The sequence below is a fragment of the Anomaloglossus baeobatrachus genome, chromosome 8 (assembly GCF_048569485.1).
Source record: "Anomaloglossus baeobatrachus isolate aAnoBae1 chromosome 8, aAnoBae1.hap1, whole genome shotgun sequence".
NCBI lineage: Eukaryota > Metazoa > Chordata > Amphibia > Anura > Aromobatidae > Anomaloglossus > Anomaloglossus baeobatrachus.
Genome location: NC_134360.1, coordinates 166,862,776 through 166,884,287, shown reverse-complemented (window position 1 = coordinate 166,884,287; position 21,512 = coordinate 166,862,776). Strand labels below are relative to the sequence as shown.

General features: G+C 47.8%; 1 protein-coding gene across 1 annotated transcript in view; it reads right to left on the bottom strand.

Moving 5' to 3' along the window:
* The window catches only part of LOC142249348 (pancreatic alpha-amylase-like), a 34,055-nt gene extending 22,128 nt beyond the window's left edge, over window positions 1-11,927 (bottom strand). The window contains exon 1 of the mRNA XM_075320973.1: window positions 11,730-11,927. Coding sequence (XP_075177088.1) covers window positions 11,730-11,897 — 168 coding nt within the window. The 5' untranslated portion in view covers window positions 11,898-11,927. The remainder of the gene's footprint in view (window positions 1-11,729) is intronic.
* Between the last annotated feature and the right edge of the window lie 9,585 nt (window positions 11,928-21,512).

Sequence of the window (21,512 nt, the reverse complement as noted above, 5' to 3'; positions counted from 1 at the left end):
TCCAAGCCTGTTCGGGGTCCGAAGGCCCTGCCGGTTTGTGCTGGCTTCACATCGCTTCCCGGTTCGGTACCGGCGGGCCACCGCCCGTCCCCGGTCCTACAGTTCCACATTGATCTGCCTCTCCTGCAGACAGCCACCACCGTCTGCCAACCTTGCTCTTGGTGCCCGGACCACATACCCGGACACAGTCAGTTTTGCTTCTCTCCTACCACTTCCCTAACTTCGACTGCTCTCAACTGCACTCGTCTGACTTCCCTTTCCCACCTCCAGGACGGTGAACTCCTCAGTGGGTGGGGCCAACCACCTGGTTCCACCCCACCTGGTGTGGACATCAGCCCCTGGAGGGAGGCAACAAGGATTTGTGTCTGGCTGATGTGCCTATCTCGGGGTGGGGGTGTTGTGTTGTAGTCCCTGAGACGACCTGGCTAGTCCAGGGTGCCACATTCCCCCTTGGTTAAATGCAGACCGTCAGCGGGCTGCCCGTCCATCACCGGTTTTATTTTTCAACTGTAAAAGATATAAAACATATGTGAAAACACTCAACAAAGCATTTTTTTGAATCTTCCCTTAACGGGAGGCACGGTACTTTAACGTTACAACACATTTTTACTAATAACGGTCGGCTTCCGCTCTCCCACCCAAACAACCTGGCCCTGATGCTGCCCCTAAGAAGTGTGCAGCACCCCTTGACCCCAGTCCAGATCCAGGCTGCCCAAGCGGGAACTGGTACAGTGTTTCGCACTCTACAGTCACTTCAGGGGACCCCACGTCCAGGGGGACCCCTGACCCCCGGAGGATGGCCACCGGTCCAGGTGGTGGCCAGGCCCCAGCCTACTCTGCTGCGGGCCCTTCCTCCAATCTGCCTCTCCGGAGGCGGCAACGGAAACATGCCAACATATTTACATTTCCACTAGTTTGTGGGTGCCTTGCTAGTTCTCAGGCATGTCCATAAGTAGTTTCTTATGCACGGTAACAAAGGGTCCCTACGGGGACTACTTGCCGGCAACGGCAGGGTCAATCACAATCGACAATCAGGTGACATCTTTGGTTGATTCACAGTCATTTAACAGGTAACGGTACTGGTGGTCCCAACGGGGACAACGGTGCAACGGAAACGGAGGAACCGCAAGCCACATCCTTTTTCTCCAAGCAGCAGTGTTAGGGCACAGCTGCCATGGCCGCCGCTCCTGGTCAGCCAGTGTGGGGGACGGGCCAAGTCGGAGTCCCTCCGTGGCGGTTACGACCGGCACCTCCAGTAGTGAGGGGCCCCGCTGTGACGTGGCCTGCTCTGCCGCTTGGCAGCTACGTCCCCGCGGTGCCTCATCCGAGGCCGGGTGTCTGGCAGCGGTCAGCGTGGCTTGCGGTGCTGGCGTCGGGTCGAGGATGGCCTCTGTTGCGGCCGGGCGGACTGCCGGAGCTGTCGTCATCTCCGTCGCGGCCAGGATGGAAGCCGAGACGGGTGCCAGGGCGGTGGTAAAGGTAAGGCCCAGGAGCCGTAGGTCTGGGCCCTCTCCCACAGACGCTACGGGCTCTGCTACCGGTGACAGTGATAACGGGTCGGTCGGGGCGGTGGCCGCGGGCATGGGCAGTAAGGGAGGTGGCATAGTGGATGGCAGCAGGCCGGGCCCCTCAGACTCAGCGGCCGTTCCCTCAGGGACATAGGGGCGTGGGTCACTTACCGGCTCCTCGGAAACCACCTCCACTTTGCATGCCCACACGGTTGCAGCCAGGCCCTTCTTCTCCGACGTCCACTCCACCATCATGGAGTGGACCGTGGCCTGGAGCTCCTGGCACATCTTGCTGCTGGGTCCAGAAACGTGTTCCAGCAGAGTCCTGGCGTCCCTGCACTTCTGCAGCCCTAATTACATGCGGCCGCTAAGCACTGCCGCTCCTGCATCCAGCGCTCCTTCACCAGACACAGACATCTTCTCTCCGTCAGGCGCAGACATTTTGTTTCCGCCCCCCCTTGGTCTTTTCTCAGCACCTCCTCTTCAGGGGCGGGGCTTTGGCTTTTGCGCCTCCACTGCTCGAGAAGACGCTCGAGCGGGAAAATCTTCGCGCCCAAGATGGCGTATTCTGAAATTTTTCGGCCGGACACCACCGGCGGGACACAAGGCGCACTTCTACCTGCCGGTAGAACGGTAAGATCCTGTTTGTGATGCCAAGTTGTCGCAGGCGGGGAGGGGGGCCGTCGCTGCTGCGCTCTCGCTGGCGCTCGGGTCCGGCGCTGCTGCTGCTCGGTGGCTCGAGCGGTGGGTCGGATCCAGGGACTCGAGCGGCGCTCCTCGCCCGTGAGTGAAAGGGGTGGTTTGGTTTGGGGATTTGGTCCGTGACGCCACCCACAGTTTGTGATGAAGGTGGGCACCACCGCTGCTGGTGACGGGGATCCCGGGAGCGTTGTTAGGGAGCAGCTGAGATGTTTTCCCCCTCCGTGGGTAGGGGGGTTGGTGGTCCCGGGGCCCAGTTGAGCATTACGGGGAAGCAGGGCTGGCAAGGTGCAGGGTCGCTTGAACTGCGCAGCGCGGTGCCAGTCGGCACGGTAGTACTCACTCAGCCACAAATGGATGCACAGTCTCTGGTAAAACAAACGGCTGGATGGACGGGTCCCGCAGCCAGCTGCTGTGGCTTCTCCTGGACGGTTGGTGGTGGCTGCCTTTCCCTGCACCTTTTGTGTGTGTTCAGTCCCGATGGCTTCCCACTGGTAACCCGCTCCCCAGTGTGGATATGTGCCGGAGGAGCCCTTTTGCCCACAGGCTCTGGCCCTGGGAACTCTAGCTGTGGCGGTAGCTGTATTTCCCTTTTGCTGTTTGGACGGTTGCCTTCATTCGGGTCTTGGCTGCTAGGAAACCCCTGGGGTTCCGGTCACTAACGGATTTGACCTGTTTAACGGCGACTCCAAGCCTGGTCGGGGTCCGCAGGCCCTGCCGGTTTGTGCTGGCTTCACTTCGCTTCCCGGTTCGGTACCGGTGGGCCACCGCCCATCCCTGGTCCTACGGTTCCGCGTTGATCTGCCTCTCCTGCAGATGGCCACCACCATCTGCCAACCTTGCTCTTGGTGCCCAGGCCACGTACCTGGACACAGTCAGTTTTGATCCTCTCCTACCACTTCCCTAACTTCGACTGCTCTCAACTGCATTCGTCTGACTTCCCTTTCCCGCCTCCAGGACTGTGAACTCCTCAGTGGGTGGGGCCAACCGCCTGGCTCCACCCCACCTGTTGTGGACATCAGCCCCTGGAGGGAGGCAACAAGGATTTCTGTCTGGCTGATGTGCCTATCTCGGGGTGGGGGTGTTGTGTTGTAGTCCCTGTGACGACCTGGCTAGTCCAGGGCGCCACACTGTCTTTACAGAGGTATCATAAACTAAGACTAGACAATCTGAAACTGCACTGAATTTATCACTGTGGCTTATAGTAGATAATACATTTAGCATATTTAAATCCTTTTTGCCTAATTGTCCTCACCTTTTGGTTGGCCAACTTGTAGATCAATTTTTTGCACCAAAAGTTTGTCCACATTGGCTCAAGTTACTCACCAGATCAAGGTCTAGATTCAGGCCTCTTCCTCTTTTCGCAGCAGCTATCTCCTTATGTATTACTGCACATCGTGTTACTATGCTATCCCAAAGCACACCTCTGATGTCATCATCTAAAGCCTTTTAAGGCCAACTCAAGTGGTTGCCTATCACCTGAGTATTCAGGTAGTAAATGAATGCTACTACCACATGCTTTTCGTAAGTTAAGCTACATATGCCACTGACTCTAGTACAGCCAGATAAAGCTTACTCATCTGCTACTGAGTGCTAAATAAAATAGTAGATTTGCATCAGTGGCAGTAGTAGTATATGTAATAATTTAGCATTGTTTTCTTTGTCTCATGCACCTGATGACTAGAAATGAGTGGTTTCATGGAGGTTTGGTTCGCCGGCAGCAAACAAGCCGAGGCTGCACTGGTTCGAGCTTGACCCGAACCCTGAGCAAGCAACTGATTGACAGTTTGAATCTCCGCCCACATACAGCCAGCCATAAGCCAATCACTTCCAGGAGAGGATGGGCGGACTTTTTCAAACAATTTTTTGGGTTGCACACCACATGAAATTGTGCTGATGTTGCCCCCAGTGTGCGCCGTTCAAATACTGCAATCAGCTTATATAAGGCTGAGCACCGAGCGTACCCGAGCACAGTGTTGCTTGCGTGAGTGAAGTTCACACGTAAAACATCCGAACCCCGAACCCGAGCCTTGATTTTTTTTAAGTTGGTGTACGGTTCGAAAACTGAACCTCAGGTTCTGTCATCTTGACTGATGACTATACATTTTTTCACCAGTCATAAATATATTTCAAATACTATTTTTTATGTAGTGTTTATAAATATAACACCGGTATTTTATTACATTTATTGCAATGACATTTTGAAAAGAAGGATTATATTATATCTTTATGATTTACTACTTATGAAGTTGGTCTACCCTTGCTCTACCCCACAAATGTTGTTATTGTTTTTCTGTGATTTTTTTTTAACGAATGTTATTTGAACTTAGTGGAACTGACAACTTATTAAAGGGTTATTTCCCAAAATTTAAACCAAAGCTGTTTTTACCCACCAATTTTCATATTTGTTTTTGTGTGTGTTTTCAATGGAAGTGATTTTAACAATAATATTATAAATGAATTACCATTTTTTTTTACCATGCTGTTATTTTGATTTGTACATCTTTCTTCTAGGCTTATTGACTTTTTGTGTAAAATTATTATTTATAATTATAATGTATTTGTGGCGCCCCTGGCCCGGTCAGGCACCACTGAGTACTGCACCCATGCTGGGACAGTACTTCCAGGTAATCCTAAGGGCCAGAACGAGGTGTGTACGCACAGATACATAGCAACCAGTTCTCCCACACCATTAGATGGGACCCTTGGGCAGTCCCCAGAGGTGACTGGCCTTCAAGTCTTGTCAAGGGGTGTAGTGGAGGGGCTGGGAGCTAAAGTGCAGAGGTTGTCATGAAAGGAGTGGAGCAAGCCAGTCTGGTAGCGCTGAGCGGCGGTCGTTAGGGGATACGCGCATGGTCACCAGTCAGACCCTGCACAAGGGTAGTAACCGTTAGTGGGGGAGAACGGTCACTAGTCAGTCAGTACAAGGTTGCCGGTGACTAGGCACGTACGGGGTACAGGTCCCTAGAGCAGACTCCAGTTTAATGGCCTGCTAAACCTGCTGGTGAGGGGAACTACAGGTACCTCACCAACTTTACAGAGTCCGAGCCTCAGCAGCAACGCAGGGATACATAAGGGGACAGAGCTTGAAGCCATCTCACTTGGTCCATGCTGCTGGCAAACGGGTCAAACACAGGGGAGAAAAGGCAGTAGCGACTCCCTGGATAGACCCCCATGCAGGGGCGTAACTACCGCGGTCGCAGGGGTCGCGATTGCGACCGGGCCCGCAGGTTAGGGGCCCGCGCTGCAGATCAGCAGCAGCCTGTCAGTGAGAGGAGCTGCGCTGTTCCTGCATTTTCAGTAGAAGCGGCCGGCAGCGTGAGCTCTGCCCCCTCCAGTCTCTGCATGTGATTACACTGTGGTGCCGGCCTCTGCAGGAGACATATCAGGTGAGGGCAGCAGTGCGGTGTGACCGGCATGTTTGTGAGGCAGCACTCCGTACTTCTCAGTCCCAGCAGCTCAGGCATGGCAGTATAATATATACTCTGCCTCCCTTCCATCGCTCTGAGCAGTCACTGACAGCGTCTGATCGTTTATGTACTGATGTGCGACCATGTGGAGAGGGGTGAGCTGTATATATGGCAGGAAAGTGCATCTGACCTTCTTTACATTCTGTTATCTTACTGTAAACCGTTCAGGTGCTGCTTTGGACACTTTGAGATTTGGTGGTGGCGGGAGGGAGGGGGGATGAGGCTGATCAGGTGATGGGGGCCAGCCCACAGAATCAGGCACAATGTGAGCAGTGGGGAAGTGCTTGCAGCAGTTTGATGAAAGCAGCACAGCCAGGTCTTGTCTCTAAATCCAGCTAAATTACTGTGCACTGCTCAGCTACATACACAGAAGACCTTGTGCACACGTCGCTTTTTTCATGCGTTTTTCCTTGCTTTTTTTAATTGATAAAAGCAAGGAAAAATGATCTCAGCAAAGTCTGAGAATCCTGACTTGCTGTGCCCACGCTGTTTCTTGCAGTTTTTGTTGCTGAAAAAAAGAAGCAGCGTGTCAGTTGTTTCTGTATTTTTCCTGCTTTTTCACCAATTGACTTCAATGGAGTCAGTGAAAAATGCAGGAAAAAACGCATGTGTATTTCCCACATTGAATTTGCGTGTGTTGACGTCACTGGGGCTCCCTGCAGCCATTTCCTTATCTCAGTCTTTACTGCAGGACATTGCTTCTGGGAAGTCCAGTGATATCACAAGGTGAATCGAGTTCATGCCTACGGATCACCGGGGTGTCCTGCAGATCCGCCGCCATGAACTCAGTTCACCTTGTGATGTCACCAGGGTTTCCTGCACCTAGGCCTTGTGGTCTTTACCACGGGACCTTGTTGCAGGGAACTCTGGTGACGTAGGTGCCCTGGTTTGGGGGGCGATCCATGCCTCAGTAAACCGGGGTCATCAGGGTGATGACCCAGGGTTGCCATGGCAGTGATCGGGTCCCTGTGATTGCACTACAGGGACCTGATCGCCAGGGAGGGTAAGCGATGCCTCTCCCTGCCTACTGAATGCAGCAATTGCATTGATTGCAGCATTTAGAGGGTTCAACTGCCGAGAGCGGCGCGGGTACTCCTCCTGGCAGCGAGAGCCAGGACCTGGCGACCGCGGGGGTACAGCGCTTGAACCCCTATGATCGCCATGACTAAAAAACGCTCAAAAAGAGGTAGGTGAAAAAACACACAATAAAAAATGCTCGGTTTTTTTCAGTTGCTTTTTTTCGTTCCAAACATGCGTTTTTATGTGCAGATTTTCTGCACATAAAAACGCAAAGTGGGCACATAGCCTGAAGTAGATTTGATGCAGTATGTCCTGGGAGGGTGCTTTATCTTTACAATACGTGAGCTGACTTCAGCAATCAATAGTTGGTGGATGGAGTGAGGAAAGCAGGTAGGGGAGTAACAATCACAAACGTAGAGATTGTTACCAGGCCCAAAGGTACAGGGCACACAGTGGCTGGCAGCTGACGTTCATACCATAACTGGGGGCAGCGCATGGTAGTATGGTCATGCTCTATAGCATGCACTCTGATGTCAGCTGCAGGCCACTCCGCACTCGCTACAGAGGACACTTGGTGATGTGGGAGCAGAGGCAAGATGAGTAGAATTTTTTTTAAATTATTTATATTTTTTTAATTATTCATTAGAGACAGTCCCAGACCATATATACCAGGATGGGGGACATATATACCAGGATGAGGAACATATACTATATATCAGGATGGGAGACATATTAGGATGGGCCCAGGATGTGCAACATTTTTACTAGGATCGGCCCAGGATTGGATAAATATATACCAGCATGGGGACATTATATACCATGTATACCAGGATGGGGAACATGTATACCAGGATGGGGACATATATACCAGTATGGGGGACATATGTACCAGGATTGGGAACATTACTGCATAATGAAGGGGGGGAAGGGGCAATTAATATGCCTTTATAGGATTTAGAACGCTACAGGTGCCCATTCATCTGACCAACGTCCGGAGGGGGGCCCAGGTCCAACTTTCGCACCGGGGCCCATCGCACTCTAGTTACGCCACTGCCCCCATGGTACTTCAAGTCAGGGGTTATCCGAATAAAGAAGTGCTGGAAGGCGAGTTAATAGGTTACCCTCAGACTGGCCTGAAGGAACCCTGGTCTTACCTGGTGAATCACAGCAACGCCCGGGTCAGCTCACAGCAACATCAGAAGTGAGTAAAAACCAGTTAAAAGACTTTTGGACTCTGCCTGTGTTATTTTGGGACCCGCTATCCTACTCACCCTTGCCCCTGGGGCCTGCCTCACTCACGGGAGGCTGCATCACCTGGCTGCAGACCCCATCAGCCCCAGACACTTGTAAAACCTGCAGCGGCGGTCATCCACATCCCTGACCGCAAGCCGTGAGTGGCGTCACGACATATAAAGTAAAAACTGCCATTACCTGTTGCCATATCGAACAAGACCTGTGGCGTCCCCGAACAGGATCATCACTCCTGGAGAATCACATCTTCTTTTTGGCGTCACGAACAGGATGCTGGACTAGACCCGTTCAGACGGGTGACAGTGTGCCTTGGTGGTCCGACTGAAAAATTTGAACTGCCGCCATTTTCTTTGTCACCGTTGAAAAGTATGTCATCAAAAAGCTGCAGCTCACGCAGGAGAAGTAATCGCCGATGGAGAGGAGTAACCGTCCCAGAATCCCAAGAGCGCTCTGGCTCTGACCCCGCGAGAGGAAGAGATGAGGGGGCTGATCTGTCCCTGGACAGATGGGATGCCCCTAGCCCTGTGGGAGGAGAAATGGAACTAGGGCCACAACCAGAGAGGAAGCTGATGAGCGAGGGAAGGAGCAAGATGGCGTTCGCAGGAGATGATCCGAGGGAGCAGGGCTGGTCAAGGCCCATGACGGCGGAGGAGCTGGAAGCGGAGGTTAATAGAATTGCTGACTGCAGGGAGGAGCAGCAGAAACGGGAAGTAGCAGCCTGGAGACATAGAATGTTGATGGCGATCTGAAACCTGCAGCTGTCCGTGCAGCGGGGCCCACCTGGAGGCGCCGCCATGCTCAGCCTAAACCACCGTCAGCGACAGAGACCCCGCCACTGGAAGTCTCCGGCCCGACTCTGGGTGAGTCCGATGTTACCCCTCTCCTACCTGGTGTGCTGATCCCGCCGGCACTACCATCAGAAGCTAGTGCGACGCCCGCGACGCCCCGACCTGAAGCGGTCCCAGTACCCTCTCAGCTGGAGAGGGGTCTAGGTGCCCTGCCCCCAGCTTCCTTGGATGCTAAAGACCTGGTTACCGAGCTGCCGCTTACCAGACCTGAAGCGGTCACACCGCCCTCTCCGCTGGAGAGGGATCCTGAAGACCCACCACCATCCTGCCCGGCTGACGAAGGCTAAACCCCAGAGCTGCCACATACCCAACTGGAGGAGGTTGCAGCACCCTCTGTAAGAGAGGGAGACCACAAGACCGTGCTGCTGTTCCCCCGCCAACCGGAAGAGGTCGCAGCACCCTCCGCCAGGGAGGGAGAACACGTCCTGCAGTCAGTGGCAACCGCCACCCCATCACCTACCCGACTTGGCCAGGTCGCAGAAAGTCCCAGCAGGGAAGAAGAGATGGAGAGCGCTTCACTTACCTGGTGGCCCGCTGATGACCAGGTGATGTCGCTGCGGAGGCCAGCCCGCAGAGAGCAACGACGGGTGAAAACCGGTCGCCCACGCCCCCTTGTGGTGCCCATCCCGGGGAGTGAACAGTTGGAGGCCCGGGACCTGCAAGAAAAGCAGTCCCTGCGGCGGGCTGGATCCCGGTCTCGAGGTCCCCTCCACCTGGGAGTAGTAGAGGAGTTTAATTGTCGAAAGGGGTGGGGTTTTATAGTAGAAGCAGGGGTAAAAGAGGGGATTTTTGTGTCCCGGCGGGACGTGCAGTCCCATTTGCAACGGGGTCACCCTGGCCGTGACCTGTACATGCAGGACATGGTGGAGTTTACACGGCATATGGGGGAGAGAGGCTGGTTCGCTTTGGATGTGGTGCCATGTCCAAAGGGAACCTCAGGGAGCCCAGGCTCCTCCCCTACCGCTCCGACCAGGTCCCCATTTTCACCACTGCCAGAGGACGCTCATGACATGACCTCCAAGGGTCAGTGCACTGAAGTAACAGGTACTGACCTTAGAAGGCGAAAGTCAATTTAGTTAGTATAGAAAAAAAAGTACAGTTTAAAAATGTTTTTATGAAAAGTTAAGCAACGTTTAAGACAAAAATGTGCCCCCAAGAACTTTTGCGTGAACTCTTTAAATATTCTTAAGCACCAGGTTAAGTGCACTTTATATGGACCATAGGTTATGAACTGACTATAACCACAAACTCTCGCAGTGTACATAGTTACCCCAGTGGTACCAACCCCAGAGTGTGCCTGTTTATGGGGTATAGCTCTGCACCACCAAGGGGGCCCGCTTGTTTATGGGGCCTGCTCTCCAACACAAAGAAAAGGAGCAGGTAGGCCTGTTTATGGGGCCTACCCTATGCCACCAGGATAAAGAGGACTGTCACCGAAATGGTTTACGGCAGACCAGGCCGAGACCAGGTCACCAAAAAGGACTGGTGATCACTCCTTATTTGGGTCTTGGGTTAAGGACTCGTGGGTGGTGGGTGGTGGTGGTATGGTACCTGGTATGTTTACATGTAAATATCTCCCCTGTGTGGGAAAAATTTGTGTTATGTTTTTCTTGTCTTTGCAGCCCGAGGACGTGCTGTTGATAACCAAGGGGGAATGTGGCGCCCCTGACCCAGTCAGACAACACTGAGTACTGCACCCATACTGGGACAGTACTTCCAGGTAATCCTAAGGGCCAGAATGAGGTCTGTACGCACAGACACATAGCAACCAGTTCTCCCACACCATTAGATGGGACCCTTGGGAAGTCCCCAGAGGTGACTGGCCTTCAATTCTTGTCAAGGGGTGTAGTGGAGGGGCTGGGAGCTAAAGTGCAGAGGTTGTCAGGAAAGGAGTGGAGCAAGCCAGTCTGGTAGTGGTGAGCGGCGGTTGCTAGGTGATACGCGCATGGCCACTAGTAAGACTCTGCACGCGGGTAGTAACCGTTAGCGGGAGAGAACGGTCACTAGTCAGTCAGTACGAGGTTGCCGATGACTAGGCACGTACGGGGTACATGTCCCTAGAGCAGACTCCAGTTTAATGGCCTGCTAAACCTGCTGGTGAGGGGAACTACAGGTACCTCACCAACCTTACAGAGTCTGAGCCTCAGCAGCAATGCAGGGACCCATAATGGGACAGAGCTTGAAGCCATTTCACTTGGTCCACGCTGCCAGCAAACGGGCCGAACACAGGGAAGAAAAGGCAATAGCGACTCCCTGAATAGACCCCCATGGTACTTCAAGTCAGGGGTTATCCGAATAAAGAAGTGCTAGGAAGGCGAACTAATAGGTTACCCTCAGACTGGCCTGAAGGAACCCTGGTCTTACCTGGTGAATCACAGCAATGCCCAGGTCAACTCACAGCAACATCAGAAGTGAGTAAAAACCAGTTAAAAGACTTTTGGACTCTGCCTGTGTTATTTTGGGACCCGCTATCCTACTCACCCGAGCCACTGGGGCCTGCCTCACTCACGGAAAGCTACATCACCTGGCTGCAGACCTCATCAACCCCAGACGCTCATAAAACCTGCAGCGGCGGTCATCCACATCCCTGATTGCAAGCCGTGAGTGGCGTCACGACATATAAAGTAAAAACTGCTATCACCTGTTGCCATATCGAACAAGACCTGTGGCGTCCCCAAACAGGATCATCACCCCTGGGGCATCACATCTTTTTCATAAATTTTGCTAAGTTTACATTAATTTAATACATAATTTACAATTCAAGATTTTTAAAGGGCTGGACATTTTGTTAGCAAAATGCACAATAATATTTTTGCTCAAAAAACCTAAGACCTTTAACTTACAAACTTTTGGCATTGTAGATTGTCAGTTGAGACAAAACTGGAAAATCTGTAATATTTAACATCCATACTTATTTATATTGGACTACCTACCTGGACTCCTCCAAATCCATTGGGTGCCAAGTATCTTTCACACTCGGCTGCAATGTCATCCCACCGCCACTCAAATAAGTGAACAATTGATGTTCTTCCAGCTCTAGTGTTGGGATTGTACTGAGCTGAGCATAGCCCAATAGACACCAACAGTAGAAGGAGCTTCATCTTGCCTGCTAATGTGACACCATACAGTTTTGGTATACTCTTTTATACTACAAGTTGCGTAATGATTTCTGTTTCTCAGTGGCCACCTGCAATTTTTTTTGGTGCTTCATGAAGCCAGGTGATAATATAATGGAAATTCCCACCAGTAGACATGTTTTATCATATTTGTAGTATGTTCGTATCAATTGAACATGTAAACAAGGACAACTAACAGGGTAACATACTGTAGGAAGGTTGAAAAAAAAAGACATGCTCACATTACTTCAACCTGCTTATTTTAAGGTCAAGGTCCAAAAGAAGGCAAAATATCCACAGCAGGCATGGTCCAATTGTCCTGGTATTATAGGAAACCAATCATTCCAAAATCCAAATATAGCAGAAAAAAACAAAATACGTTCAAAATGATATGTCAGTTCATACAATAATGTATACTGCAGGTGAGATAAGTATTGAGAGTGTCACTAATTTTCTAAGTAACTATATTACTAAAGAAGATATTGACATGAATTTCTCACCAGACGTAGGTAACAACCCAGCCTATTTATACAGGCAAAGAAAACAAATCATAGATGTCCATAAATTAAGTTATGTGTAATAATGAGAAATAACACAAAGGAAAAGTATTAAACATATAAGGAAAGAAAGGTGCCAAAAGCCATGTGTCATGACCCCTTCTGGGCAGGGGAGTCGGTGCCCAGCACACAGCTCCAAACAGTCTGCCCATCCCGCTGTTCTTCCTTCCATACAGGGTGCTCACATGGATCACAGTCATGGATCCTCCTGCCTGTGGCCTGGTGGTCCGGAGACATGCATGCACTGAACAGGTCTACCAGGACCTTCCTTAGGTGATGCCCGCCACATCCTGCTATGATTTAAAGGGCCAGTACTCTTTAACCTGGAAGTGCTTCTGAGCCTATTGCAGAGAGGCACTGGATATCAGCCTTCCCATCTGGGAGGTACCTGAGCAACATGTTTCTGTCCTTTAGTATGGTGTTGCTTCCCAGCAGGTCCCTGTCCCCTGTCTTGTTTAACCTTGCTCCTGTTCCTAATCTCTGTACCTTGCCTCCACTTGCCGACTGTGCCTCTATGCTGCTTCAGCCCATACCTGGGTTCCTGTGCTCCACAGAGTCCATACATGTCTGGCAGTGAGCTCTCCACTTAAGCCCGCTGGATCGGATCAAGTGCCGCCAGAGGAGGTCCTTACCGAGTTGCCTGGGTTAACATCTTTCCTACTACTGGATCAAGGTCTGGCTTGGTGTTACCATCTACCTCCACTTTGGACTGGACTTTGCTGGTGCTCAGGTCATATCTGCTGTGCATTGCCACTCAGCCACACCTATGGGTATTCAAACTATTCCTTTGCTGACTGTACCTGCACTCTGGACTCTACCATAGGATGCTGTGTTGTTTTTTGCTGTTTGAGCTTTAGTTATTAAAGTCCTTCCCTTCCCTCAAACTTAGTCCAAGTCCATCTCTAGCATCAGCTGCCACAGTCCTCTTTGGTCCTGTGGGTTCACTACCGCTCTCCCCTGTGGGTAGTGCAACACCGTGGAATGTCATGACATCAGCTGAAATCTGCCAATAATTGGAGAGCAATCTTGCCACTTAGTGAAAAATAATATCAGTCTGTTCAACTGATGCCCTATAAAAGGTGTTTCATTACCAAGGTGCCACACAGAAAAAATCTCACGATGGGTAAAACCAGTGAGCTGTCTTAAGATCTTGACAACTTTATGTTGCAAAACATATTGATGGCATTGATTACAAAAAAAATTCTAAACTACTGAATATTCCAGTGAGCACTCTTGGGGCAATAATCTGGAAGTGGAAAGAACTTAATCTCTATATAAACTGGCAAGGACCAGGTGCTCCAAACAAGATTTCAGACAGAGGAGTGAAAAAAAATATCAGAAGAGCTGTCAAAGAGCTGAGAACTACCTGTGGAGAGCTATAGAAAGACTTGGGATCAGTAGGTGCAATTGTTTCAAAGAAAACAATAAGTAATGCACCTCCATGGCCTCAACGAGCACCACACAAGACTCCATTGCTGGACAAAAAGCATGTTCAAGTGTTTTTAAAGTTTGCTCAGCAACATTTAGACAAGCCTGTACAATGCTAGGAGAATATAATCTGATTAGATAAAACCAAAATTGAACTCTTTGATGCCATAATACATGCATCAGTAATGTGCATTGTGGTATATAAGTAATCAAAGGAACACAGGTACAATTTGCTTTGCAGAACAAATAAAGTAAAAAAAGATTTTGTGTGCAACTAAGGGGTACTTCACACACAGCGAGATCGCTACTGAGATCGCTGCTGAGTCACGTTTTTTGTGACCTCATTAGCGATCTCGCTGTGTGTGACACTGAGCAGCGATCTGGCCCCTGCTGTGAGATCGCTGCTCGTTACACACAGTGCTGGTTAGTTTTTTTATTGTTGCTCTCCCGCTGATAAGCACACATCGCTGTGTGTGACAGCGAGAGAGCAACAATCCTGAATGTGAAGGGAGCAGGAGCCGGCGTCTGACAGCCTGCGGTAAGCTGTAACCAAGGTAAACATCGGGTAACCAAGGTGGTTACCCGATATTTACCTTCGTTACCAGCTTCCGCAGCTCTCACGCTGCCAGTGCCTGTTCCTGCTCCCTGCACACGCTAAGTTAAGCGGTGTGAGCTGGTAACTAAGGTAAACATCGGGTAACCATACCCGATGTTTACCTTAGTTACCAGTGTCCGCAGCTTCCAGACACCGGCTCCGTGCAAGCGCAGCGTCGCTTGCACGTCGCTGCTGGCTGGGGGCTGGTCACTGGTCGCTGGTGAGATCTGCCTGTTTGACAGCTCACCAGCGACCATGTAGCGATGCAGCAGCGATCCTGACCAGGTCAGATCGCTGGTCGGATCGCTGCTGCATCGCTAAAGTGTGAAGGTACCCTTAAAGTTACAAAGAAACTCTAATTTTTTTTTAATAAAAATAACATTATTATGGAGAAAAAAAAACCCAGAAAGTTAAAAACTACATAAAATTGCTTGATATCAACTGGGCAGTGAATGTCCTATGGGGTGGAGAAATTTGATACCAAAGAATCAGCTTACAGGTGACGCGCATCACCACTCAGTTTATCTACTGCTGTCATTCCTGTGCCTCTGCTTTGCCTGATAGTGTCACCATCATCAAGCTTTATTACACTGCAAAGTAAGGGCAAGTTCACACAGTGCGTTTTTCGCGACGGTTTTGCGCGTTTTTCAGGTGCGTTTTTGGCATCAAAACTGCATGACTTTGCTTAACCAGCAAAGTCTATGAGTTTTAATTTTTGCTGTCCACACACAACTTTTTTTTAAGCATGCGTTTTTAAGCTTAAAAAAAATGGACATGTCAATTCTTTCCTGCGTTTTTCTGCGTTTTCCCCCCAAGCAATGCATTTGAAAAACGCAGAAAAACGCAGAGATCAAAAACACAGCAAAACGCAGCCAAAAACGCAGCAAATCGCAGCATAAACACATGCGCATTTTTGCCGCGGGTGCGTTTTTGTGCGTTTTTAGCGGCCAAAAACGCACAAAAATCAGCGTCAAAAATATGCAGCATGTGCACATAGCCTAAAAGTGTTTGATTCTACAGCTCTCCTGTTCTCCTCAGCGCTTATTTACATTTGGAATCAGCACATGAAATCAGATAGGGAACATTATTGCTGGGTGTAACCCCCCTTGTATTTCATTATTTGCAGTAGTTTGGATTATGGGATCAGCCACCATGATCTTATAAATATTGTCTCTCTGTCCAAACGTTTTACTCCCACACAGCATTAATATTTCATAAATGAGACATTACTGACAAATAGTCCAAACTGAAAATGATAATTTATAGCCATACCAATATTAAACTCTAAAGGATCCATCATTTTGTATTTTGTGTGCTTTTGTTTTTCAGCCCCTTGTTCCAATCACCATAATGTTGTACATTTTCCACCAGCATAGCCATATTATAGTTATAAGAACGACAAGTTATAGTAGTAAGAAGAAAAAGCTGAGGGCACCACAAATTCAAAGGGATCAACTAGTATGCATACTTAAAAGCATGAAAAATGGAAAAAAAAACAAAAAATAAATAAATATGGAATAATGCAAGGATTTCCAAAATAGACAACTTTTATCAAATGTAAATAAACACAAACATAAACATCAGACATAAAGACAATTAAAAGAACCCATTGGCTACACAAAACTAGAGGATGTCCTGTAATATGGCTAACACCCAATTCTCATCAGCCTGGTGAAACGCAGTGTATAGAAGGTACCTAAAATTACCATAAAATGGCCATCAGAAAAAGTATATAATACCAAATGACATCAATATACAGTGCCTACAAGTAGTATTCAACCCCCTGCAGATTTAGCAGGTTTACACATTCGGAATTAACTTGGCATTGTGACATTTGGACTGTAGATCAGCCTGGAAGTGTCAAATGCACTGCAGCAAAAAAGAATGTTATTTCGTTGTTTTTTTTTTTTAAATTGTGAAAAGTTTTTTCAGAGGGTCATTTATTATTCAACCCCTCAAACCACCAGAATTCTGTTTGGTTCCCCTAAAGTATTAAGAAGTATTTCAGGCACAAAGAACAATGAGCTTCATATGTTTGGATTAATTATCTCTTTTTCCAGCCTTTTCTGACTAATTAAGGCCCTCCCCAAACTTGTGAACAGCACTCATACTTGGTCAACATGGGAAAGACAAAGGAGCATTCCAAGGCCATCAGAGACAAGATCGTGGAGGGTCACAAGGCTGGCAAGGGGTACAAAACCCTTTCCAAGGAGTTGGGCCTACCTGTCTCCACTGTTGGGAGCATCATCCGGAAGTGGAAGGCTTATGGAACTACTGTTAGCCTTCCACGGCCTGGACAGCCTTTGAAAGTTTCCACCCGTGCCGAGGCCAGGCTTGTCCGAAGAGTCAAGGCTAACCCAAAGACAACAAGGAAGGAGCTCTGGGAAGATCTCATGGCAGTGGGGACATTGATTTCAGTCAATACCATAAGGAACGTACTCCACCGCAATGGTCTCCGTTCCAGATGAGCCCGTAAGGTACCTTTACTTTCAAAGCGTCTTGTCAAGGCTCGTCTACAGTTTGCTCATGATCACTTGGAGGACTCTGAGACAGACTGGTTCAAGGTTCTCTGGTCTGATGAGACCAAGATCGAGATCTTTGGTGCCAACCACACACGTGACGTTTGGAGACTGGATGGCACTGCATACGACCCCAAGAATACCATCCCTACAGTCAAGCATGGTGGTGGCAGCATCATGCTGTGGGGCTGTTTCTCAGCCAAGGGGCCTGGCCATCTGGTCCGCATCCATGGGAAGATGGATAGCACGGCCTACCTGGAGATTTTGGCCAAGAACCTCCGCTCCTCCATCAAGGATCTTAAGATGGGTCGTCATTTCATCTTCCAACAAGACAACGACCCAAAGCACACAGCCAAGAAAACCAAGGCCTGGTTCAAGAGGGAAAAAATCAAGGTGTTGCAGTGGCCTAGTCAGTCTCCTGACCTTAACCCAATTGAAAACTTGTGGAAGGAGCTCAAGATTAAAGTCCACATGAGACACCCAAAGAACCTAGATAACTTGGAGAAGATCTGCATGGAGGAGTGGGCCAAGATAACTCCAGAGACCTGTGCCGTGATCAGGTCTTATAAAAGACGATTATTAGCTGTAATTGCAAACAAGGGTTATTCCACAAAATATTAAACCTAGGGGTTGAATAATAATTGACCCACACTTTTATGTTGAAAATTTATTAAAATTTAACTGAGCAACATAACTTGTTGGTTTGTAAGATTTATGCATCTGTTAATAAATCCTGCTCTTGTTTGAAGTTTGCAGGCTCTAACTTATTTGCATCTTATCAAACCTGCTAAATCTGCAGGGGGTTGAATACTACTTGTAGGCACTGTAAATGCATTCTCAATGTGGTATGGATACAAAAGAGATGATAAATTCATTAAACTAAAGACAATACAGATATGAATAAAAAAATAACCCAAATCACATCTCCTAAACCCTAAGTCAATACATTACCACAGAAAGCATAAAGAGCTAAAATTATGGATGAGTGAACCCGAACTTTGTTCGGTGCTCAAAACCGAAAATTAATTTCTCATTGAAGTCTGTGTCCGAGTTCAGAGTTTGCTGTTCAGATGATGAAAAAAGTTTGCTGAAAGGCTGCAGCTCAGCCAATCAGCAAGCTTTTTGGCATGGGGAAGATGTATGTGTAGGGCAGTGCAGCCCCGACTAAAGATGTTGCTTCACTGCTTTCTGTGTTATTTTGCACTATAGCTTTAAGAGTCTGACTCATAAGCAGGGCATAATGGTTTGGCCTGGACTCACCCCCCCCCCTTTTCCGCCCCCCACTGCTGGAGCTGACTTGGTCTGATTGAAGTCTGGGATTGAAGAAGCAGGAAATGACTGAGCAGTGTTGCCAGGACTTGCTGAGAGATGCAGAGATAGGACAGTCAGATCCCGGCCTGCCAGATCTTCTTGCCACATCAGCGCAGCTGTCCAGTGTGGTTGAGAAAGGAGTCCTGAATCGCCCTTCTACAGTGAAGAAAGCACCTCCCTACTTGATGAACCCCAGAGCGGACCGGTCTTGCGGACGGAGTCGTGTGAGGGAACCAGTATAGGCCTCCATAGTGAGAGTGCGGTATCCGTATGGTCCTTTAAGAGGAGAGCAGACAGGTAGCGGTTAGAGTAGGATTTGTTAATGTTATATATGTGCACACTGGTGTATTGTTAAATGAACTCTTATTGCTTATTGTACTAGCTGTGGTGACCTGTCCTATCCGCTTCAGCTAAACTATACATGATTGTACTTGGAGTGTTCTCTGTTATCATTTCTTCCCTTTTTCCCTATTCCGCTGCCGCTTGGCAGCTCACGTTTGTTACCCTGATCAATAAACACTCTTTTCTGGTTTACCGGTTAAGTCTGTCTGATCCCGTGGCTTGCTCTGCAGAGTGGAGGGCCATCGGTCCATCGCTTCACAAGGACGCTACTGGGAACAAAATAAATTAAAAAAATTACTTGGGTCCTCCTTTTTTGATAACCTGTGCACGTAAAGCATACAGCTGCAGGCTATAGCCCTTATCTGTCTACTTTACCTTGGAAGATGCTTAGAGTATTTAGGCCACAAGCTAAAGTTGTAAAGATAAGTTCAAGATACATGGATGCACTTACAGAACTTATGAGATAGACGGGTTTATTAAAGGAGAATAGAGTCAATATACTGCCATGATGTAATGTAAGCTTTTTTAAATGCAGAAAGTAACTCATTCATAATAAAGACTGATAGCTAGTGATGAGCAAGTACAAAAGTGCTTGGGTGCTCGGTACTTAAGTTGAGCATGATGGATGCTCGGAAATGCTCAACTCAAGTGCCCAGCACAATAACAGTAAATGGGTGACTCCAGCATATTTTTCCGGAGTCCCCATTCTGTTACTTGCCATAACACAGTCCCCGCCCTCTGGAGAGATGAGACGATAGTCAATAGACGAGGCTCTGATGGGTGAAAATGGGTCTTGAAGAAACAAGTGGATAAAAGGCTAACTTTGAGGAATTGTCAAATTTGGTGGAGAAAGGCTCATGATATGGGGTTGTTTTCACAGCCAAAGACATTTGATACTTGAACACGATTGATGGGGGTCTCAATGTTGAGCTATGTGTGAGTATCCTATAAGATGAGTTACTTCATACAATCAAGTATTATGGGTATGAAAAAGATGATATATTGTTTCAGCAGGACAATCACACGAAGCATATGTCAAGATTGGGGAAGAAATAGTTCAATTGCAATGAAGTAGAGGTGCTGGATTGGTCCCCAGAGTCCCAGAAATCAACACAATTGAACATTTGTGGGTAGAGTTGAAGAAAAAGCTATATACATACATAAGTGAGTCTACCAGTATGGCCCAACATTGGGACCATGTAGAAGAGACCTAGGATCATATTTTGGTAAAGACATGTCTAAATTTGATTGACAATGTCCAGAAGGATTCAGGCAGTGTTGAAAGCCAAAGGTAGATTTACAAAATACTAACAAAATAATGAAAAAGATAAATTTAGATTTTTAGGAGATAAACAGAAACAATGCAGTGTCAGGACAAGAATCTGCATAATTAATAGTTGCAAATTAAATTTATGTATGAGATAGTTAAGATGATTGTCTATAAAATGAAGATAGTCTCATGCTCAAAGCTGTAGTAGATGGTGAGATATGGAGTCTGAAAGTGAAATTTTCAAAACATTGTTACCTTTTTGCTCATCAGTGTATTTTGGATATCTCTGTACATTGTTTCATAAAAAATCTGAACAACAGAAAAGAGTGAAAAGGGGTGTGTGGTCGAGATGGTAACTGATGTAATAGGGGAGTTTTCTTACCCATCACTGCTGTATTCTCATCCAATAATTTCCAGCGGTCCCAAAGGGCCTGTCTTTTATCAAAAGAAAGGGTGTCTATGACCAATGGTTGATAGTATACATTTTTGAAAGTGAGTTGTCTACAAAATAAAGATTCATGGCGAATTTAAACTTGTAAAGAACATTCATGGGTGAGAATGTTAACACCCTGGATAAAAGAGTCCTTTCTGCATCAGTAATGGTATGATTAGAGAGGTTGATGATTTTCAGATGACCCATAGGTAAGCTGCCATCATCACCTAGTGTTTCTTGTGGCGTCTCATTTCCCTCCTGTATGTGGGTGACCAATCCTTAAAGTGTTTGTTCATTTTTTTTTTATTTTTTGGACTTGTGCTTAACCCTCCTGGTATTGTTTTGGGTTATTGCTGTTCTCAGAAGATAAAAAAATCACTGCAGTAAAGGTCACATGTGGAAGATGCTATGGTAGTGTATTTAACAAATGTACTGCTGAGTCTCCTATTGCCCCTATCTGTCCAATGATAGGCTCTCTTATTCTCAAAGAACATTTTGTAACAACTAAACTTAAGTTTAGTATGTTGCAGACTGTAATTCTGCTGACCTGTTGTTAGTCTCATTCGTCACATGCTGTGCAAGAGCCAGTCACATTTGCTCTCCTCTTATATATGCTGGCTGCACTGTTATTATGTTGCCAGCTATAGCTTGACTATACCTGTCCTGGAAAGGTGGATTTATCCAGGCTTTCTGGTGGTTGGGAAATTGTTGTTGTGGGCAGTTATGCTGTTAACCCTATGTAGTCTTTTTTTTACTGCATTACTTCTCTTCATTTTTCCTTTAGTTTCTTACTGTCTATTCCTGTGAGTTTGCAGTGTGACTGAGTTTCTGTTATCCCTGTGTGCCTCATTTGTGCTGGCATCCCACTACTGATCACTACAGATCAGTTTTACTCAGGAGTATAGTAAGGCATGCGTCTCCACCATCAGTGGTAATACAGAGGTGAGGGATAGCCTTGGGTCCTCTAGCATGAGGGATAGTATAGGAGCCTCCTGTCCCCTGCTATCCTACAGTTAGATTATGACATTTTCACCCTTTATTATTAGCACATGATTTTTGTGGCAATTTGTTGACATATGGTTTAGCAGATGTGATTTGTTTTCTCCTTTTATTCATACATGTATTGTCATTAGTTTAATGACTTT